Source organism: Rhinichthys klamathensis, unplaced genomic scaffold (genome assembly GCF_029890125.1).
Source record: "Rhinichthys klamathensis goyatoka isolate OS25496 unplaced genomic scaffold, OSU_Roscu_1.1 h1tg000196l_1, whole genome shotgun sequence".
NCBI classification, from domain to species: domain Eukaryota; kingdom Metazoa; phylum Chordata; class Actinopteri; order Cypriniformes; family Leuciscidae; genus Rhinichthys; species Rhinichthys klamathensis.
In genome coordinates this window covers 1,379,064-1,385,884 of record NW_026606722.1, presented here as the reverse complement: position 1 = coordinate 1,385,884, position 6,821 = coordinate 1,379,064, and the positions used below count along the sequence as shown (strand labels likewise).

At 39.9% G+C, this 6,821-nt stretch overlaps 1 protein-coding gene across 1 annotated transcript; it reads left to right on the top strand.

Annotated features, from left to right (window-relative positions):
- The first annotated feature begins 3,204 nt into the window (after nucleotides 1-3,204).
- LOC130096038 (claudin-20) lies at nucleotides 3,205-5,084 on the top strand. Its single transcript, XM_056262665.1, has 2 exons — nucleotides 3,205-3,288; nucleotides 3,811-5,084. Exon 2 carries the CDS (start codon nucleotides 3,947-3,949, stop codon nucleotides 4,814-4,816), a length of 870 nt encoding a protein of 289 aa, XP_056118640.1. The 5' UTR covers nucleotides 3,205-3,288; nucleotides 3,811-3,946; the 3' UTR covers nucleotides 4,817-5,084.
- Nucleotides 5,085-6,821: the final 1,737 nt, after the last annotated feature.

The window sequence follows — 6,821 nt, the reverse complement described above, 5'->3', positions numbered from 1 at the left end:
TTCTCTCTCAAGCAGCACTCACATTCTCTTCGGAAAATGCAGAAATCAAGTATAAATCTACAAAGAAAAAATTAAACGGTTATCGTCATTCATTTTGAATCACTACAATGATTTTGAGTTTGTCAGATGTCTTAATAATCACCGTCTCAAAGAGTTTTTTCTCAGTTTTAGACAACACCACTGGCTGATGAGGAAAACAATGCAGCTTGTGATGTGCCGGTAGGTGACAGTGAGAGAGTGGTTTCAGTGATGGTGCAGGGCTGTGCTGGAACAAGCAGCTCTCATTGTTAGCTGACAGATATACAGTCTCTGTCTGTGCCACTGATCTGTGGACCGCGCTATTTTCTACATCCGTTTTCATTACTGACCCTGTTCACCTTAGACTTCACGATGTTTGAAAAGCTCTAATTAAAGGGTATTTTATTAAGAAAAGCATTTATCTGAAATAGAATCTTTTGTAACATTATAAATGCCTTTACCGTTTTTTTTAGTGCATCCTTGCTGAATGAAATAATTCATTTCTTTAATATCTATCCAAAAAAAAAAACAAAAAAAAAAATCTTACTGAACCCAAACTTTTGAACGGTAACTGTTACAAAAGCTTTTTATTTCACATGCTGTTCTTTGGAACTTTCTGTTCATCGGAGAATCCTGATTTTTTTTCCAACATTCATGATAATAACAAAATAATGTTACTTGAGCATCAAATCATCATATAAGAATGATTTCTGATGGATCATGTGACACTGAAGACTGGAGTAATGATGCTGAAAATTCAGCTTTGATCACAGGAATAAATTACATGTTAATATAATATATTCAAATAGAAAAGTTCTGAAAACAATTTTAAATTGTAATAATTCCTCACAATATTAGTTTTTTTTTTGTATATTTAGTCATATAAATGCAGCCTTGCTGAAGAGACTTTTTAAAATCATTAAAAAAATATCTTTTTACAAAAAAAGTGTGTAAATATTGTGATGTATTTCCTCATTTACAGTATTTGTTTTGGTGGCTTATGCAAGGAATATTTCACAATGTGTCGCCACCTGGATAAAAAAAAAAAAGTTATATAAACTTCTGATATAAATTTGTTACTGAGATTATTCTTGCAATTCGATTTAAACCATCTAATCTCTACTCACCAAAGCCATTTATTTTAGTGTTTAGTAACATCTGAATAATAATAATAAAAAGTTGTATAGTCCATATTCTCCATCTTTTTCCATGAACCTTTTCATTTAGTTTCTTTACTGTTACACGTTTAGTTGAAACTTGTGTCAAATCATAGTTTTTATGATGACCAAGTGAGCTGTGGTGAGTGGAAAAACATCCCTCTGAGGAAAAGTGAATTTCCATTTTATTTTCCCACGCCCTACAAACATCCAGAGGCTAAACATGCCACTAGTACACATGCTCAGTCCTGGGACTCGAGCCTCTCCTGACCAAACATTTCTAAACTAACCATAGTAAGGCGCTTTTATTTCTAAAACACGTTTAACACAGCCACTGCAGACCAAAGTGCTGTAAAATCAAACAAAATTAGACAATAAAATACATTAAACTGACAAGATAATACACAAAGTAATATAACTGTTAAAAACGCCTGTGAAAATCAAGTTTTTAATGCTGTTTATATGTCTATGTGATGTTTTTAATGTGCTTTAAGACAATTCACGTGCAAATTCATGTCAACACCATTACTGAGTATTTTCTCCTTAAAACTGAAGTGGACAAACCTGTGTTTGTATGGGTAAACAAACAGTTAAAGGCACAGACAAAGGGATATAGTATAGGACAAAATACTATGGAAGTCAATGGGGACCAGCAATTGTTTGGTCACCAACATTCATCAAAATATCTTATTTTGTGTTCAACCGAAGAAAGAAATTCATCCAGGTTTTTAGAACAACTGAGGGTGAGTAAAAGATGACAGAATTTACATTTCTGGGTGAACTATCACTTTAAGTACAGTAACAAAGTAAATGGTATTTTATTACTGTCCACCACTGAATAATATGAGAACATTTTTAAAATGCAGCTGAGCATAACATTATAACTGGCTTATAAAGTCAGATTACTGTGTCCTGTGTACATTATATACGTCTTTCAGATGTGAGGAATCAGACAAACGGTACACTGACACACACACACTTGGTAGCATGAACACATTAAATGTATTGTTTTGAGGGTTAATCCAGTCAAGGCCATACAGTACAGTCATATGATTTATATGAGATACTGTAGTGGAGTGTAGTCAAGACTCATCTACATGATTTGTATCTGTCCACATACAGCAACATAATAAAAAGTAGAAAACAGTGTCAGAAATCATAGGCATTCATGCATTAATAATCATTAATCTTGTTCAAATTATGATAGCTGCTGAAATTTACCTCTGCATTATGTCATAATTGTTATCAGCATTAAACTGATTCATTGTCCAAATTGAACTCTCTCACTCTCTCTCTCTCCTTTTTTTCTTACAGGCAATACATCTCATTGTTATCAGATCTTCAAAAGCCATGGCCAGTTGTGCAGCCCACCAATAACACTAGAGAATCCAGCAGTAAGAACGCCTTCTAGTAAATAAAAATGCAGCAATGACCTCCAGCGATAAAACTGCTGTTTGTGTGATCATGGGATTACAAGACATAAACAAAAAATATATATATATTTAAAAATAATTTTTTATTGTAGGTTCTTTGAAGAACTGTCTTTGTCCATTTAGCAGCTTTATCTTAGCGTGGTTGAGTGACAGAGAATACATTTCTTTTTGTAGCAGTCCTGTAAGCAATTTCCTCCTTTGCCACTTATCAAAAATGACCCAAATCAGCAACCCATTTCTACTGACCTGTGTGATAGTGCAGCCATAGATAATTGCCTGCCACATGTAATAGAAATTGATTTTCTGCAGAAAAATCATGTATTATCATTTCCATCACCTCTTCTTGCATATCACCTGAAATGACTTTCCCTTTACCCTGTGTTTTCTGACTGACCTTCAAGTGGGTTGTCCAGCCTAGAGTGATTACTGATCACATGCTGAAACATCCAGTCACTCACAATCAGGAACGTATGGGGGTTCTTTCACAGGACACTGAAAAGCTTTGAGACATATGCTGGGTTGCCAAGGAGATGTTATTTGAAAAGAAAGAGGCAGTTTTACAGTAGTTTTTTGCCAGGGTTTTTTTCTTTCAGTAATTCTTTTTTCATTCTCTTTTCTTCAACAGCTAGAAGAAATCTCTTCAGAACAGCTTGACGCATATATTGCGCACCAGTGAAAGGGTAAGTAAGGGTTTTTGTTTGTTCCGAGATAAATGAAACAGAACGCACTCTCACAATGCACTTGTCTTGATCAATTCATGAGATTCAAGGACAACAAAAGATAAGGGTAATTTTCATTCCCTTTCTAATTTCCAAGCTGTCAAATGGTTTGCAGAGATAAGAAAAAAAAAAAAAAAATCAATTAACTCCAACAAAACAGCCATCCCTGCCCAGATAATTGGCTCAATTTCTACCTTACAGCGGTCATGTGCCATTTTTATGTATTCTTGTAACAGCATAACCCATGCCAAAGGGTGTTTCTGCAGCAGTGAAGTCAAAAAAACAATTAGCCTTTCAACACACACTACAGTCACTTCCCCCAAAAACGCTCACTGGTTCACTTAAAACATAAATGTCCCAAATAAGGATAGGGTGGGACAAAAAATTGCGGCTTTCCCTTCCACTCATCAGACCCCGTGCCTCATCTGTCAGACCGTCACGCTTGTTCGCTCAGTTCAATTCTCATTCCGTTTTTTATCGCAGCCTAGCAGAGCCGGTGCGGAGGAATTATCTGCTGTCAGGTCCTGCGCCGGGCTGATAGGGAAACTCAGCGCACCGAGGGCCACCACAAGGTGAGAGGGACGGCCGCAGGGGGAAGGGAACCAAAAGTCCGGGACCGATGATGCCGTCCTCCACTATGCAGATGTTCGCCTTCATTCTGGCGTTACTGGGGGTCCTGAGTGCCACGGTGGCCACACTGCTACCCAACTGGAAGGTGAGTGCGGATGTGGGCAACAATATCATGACTGCCATCTCGCAGATGCAGGGACTGTGGATGGACTGCACCTGGTACAGCACCGGAGTCTTCAGCTGCTCGCTTAAGTACTCGGTCCTGTCATTGCCGGCTTATCTTCAGACCGCACGCACCACTATGGTGCTCTCCTGCATGATGGCGACAATGGGACTCTGCTTGGCCGCCCTAGGGCTGAAATGTACTCGATGGGGTGGCAGTTATCGCTCTAAGGGACACACGGCTATTTCCGCAGGGGCTTGTTTCATCGTAGCAGGGGTCCTGTGTCTGGTGCCCGCATCCTGGTTCACCAATGAGGTCATCACTACGTTTATGGACTCCAAAGTGCCCAAGAGCAGCAAGTACGAGCCAGGGGCAGCGGTGTACGTGGCGTTCGTCTCGGCAGGATTCCTTTTAGCTGCAGGCGTAATCTTCTGCTTATCGTGTCCTGGAAGGAGAGGCGGTACATTGGATTCGGGCTCGTCCCACCCAGACAAGCCTAAACAGAAGAAGCTGCGCCAGGAGCAGCCGAGCCGTGACCAACAGAAACAGCAGCACTGCGAACAGCAGAGTCAGACTGAACTGCCGGAACGAGAGCAGTCGCATCGACACCAAGAAAAGCTACAAGCGGACGATCGTCAGCAAGAGAAGTCGGTGCCGGACAGATTGATCCTGGAGAAGGACAAGCAGTACCAGTCTCCATCTCGAACCCGAATTCAAGATCCCAAGGCCGTCTATAGTCTGCACGACTACGTGTAGACAACTGTCATCGACTTCAGGAGCACGAGTATTTAGGGCGTTCTTGATTGTCAGACTGCCTTTCTTTGTGAGCGGCGAAAAGAGGAGGGGAAAAGCAGTGGAGCAGCAGGAGGAATAATGACTTTGATGCCGTAATCAACCCTTCTCATCTGTGCTTTCGCTTACAGCAAGCGAAACACTGGAGGTATTTCCAAAGCCACCGGAACAGACAAACTATGGATTGTGAAACCTCGGGTACACGGTTTTAACTGCAACGACAAGTAAAAAAGGGGGGCCAAATAATGACGCATCATAAAAATGCAACATAAGAAAAGAGGAATTCATGAAGATACTAATGTAAGGACAATTCTGAAGGTGCATTTGCTTACTAAAGGTTGGAAAAAATACAGTTATTGTTGCCCTACCATTTCATGACCTTGTCAAAGTAAAACGCAAACTCTCGAGAGTCCTGCAAGCAATTTTATCAGCCTTCTGGAACCATGTGTGATAAGCAAGTTTTAATTCAGAAGCTTGTAGATGATTCATTAGGCAGTATGTGCATGCTGTTTGTAGATAATGCTGTTAATAATGCTGCAAACGGATAATCAAGCTTGCACCTGAGGATGCTTCACAACATCAGCTGTCCATTAAATGGTGCGTGTCCTTCAGAAAAGGGATTTTGACATGTCCAGTCCATATTTTTCAAAGAATGGAGGGGGGGAGGCACAGCAGCAGAGATCAGTTGAGGTAATGATGCTCTTTGCTTTTCCATTAGGTTCGCTACGGATGGGTGCACGCTGCTCATTTATTGCGAGCAGACACAGATCCACCAACACACACACATAAGCTCTCCTTCCCTCCCTCGTACTCTTGCTAGAAGGGTAATGGGGGCTTGCACCCAATCATCATGATGCTGTGCGCCAGTGTGTCGTGCCTGCAGGAAGTGCAGTTGGTCCTGTTCTAGGGCAAACAGGACGCAGTAACACGCTGTTCACACTTTTGTCGAAAAGTAGAACCAAGGTGACGGAAATCTCAGCGGTGGCTTCAGAATCCCCCGCTGGGCAACAATTACACCTTTGGTCTACGTCTCAATTCAGTCAAACAGTATTTTCTGATTGCTATGCTGTTTTCACTTACAGTCAAGCCATTGAATGTGTTTTCAAAGAGTCAGTGGAAGACAGCAATGTGCAATATAAATGTACAATATTTGACTGAAGCTAATGCTAAGTGTCATTGTATCTGTTGTTTCTGTCATAATAATGGTCAAGGGCTCCTATTGTCTCCAGAGAGACGCCACTGCTTTTCATTTCTATATCACATATAAGCATAGGCTACTGTTCTTTGTGTTTGATACGCATGCAATGTACATAATGCTTTAGAAACTGATGCAAAGGCTGAGGGTGACAATGAATTTGAGCAGAAAAACTAATGTCATTATGTGCAAGTCAGAGGTCGCGAAAACTTTGTCATAATCTATTATTACCTGTCATTTTAATTTTCACATTTTAATGATAATAAGCCATTTAATAGGCTCTGTCTGGTTCACATTTTAATTTTTATTCACGAACTTACAGGACAAGCATATAGGCAAGATTATGCATTTATTTATTTATGAAGAGAAAGTTGAACACTTTTCAGGTTCCATCATGAAAGTTTCTCTAATAAATCGCAATAATCATTGTGCTTTGTTACTTTTGATATGAAACAAAGTATCAGCTTTCAAATTCTGTCCATTTGATCACAAAAGTCAAAACAATACCGTTTTGGCGCTCTTTAATGTGGCGCGAGAGATACTGTTCAAGCGAAGCGGAGCGCGTGTGAACGTGATCAATTCCTTTCTCTTTACTACGTTACGGAAAGAAATAAACATGAACGAACATCAAACAAATATTTTGAAAGATAGTCCAACTTACCGAAATCCGTATTCTGTCTCTCATGTAATCGATCAATCAGTGTTTCAACCACAGGAAGACTTCAATAAAACAGCTTGTCACGTAACTCAGAAAAGTCATTCGTTGCCCATTAA

What these genes read in the sequence shown, in the direction of transcription:
- LOC130096038 (XM_056262665.1), top strand. Translation starts at nt 3,947, where the DNA reads ATGATGCCGTCCTCCACTATGCAGATGTTCGCCTTCATTCTGGCGTTA.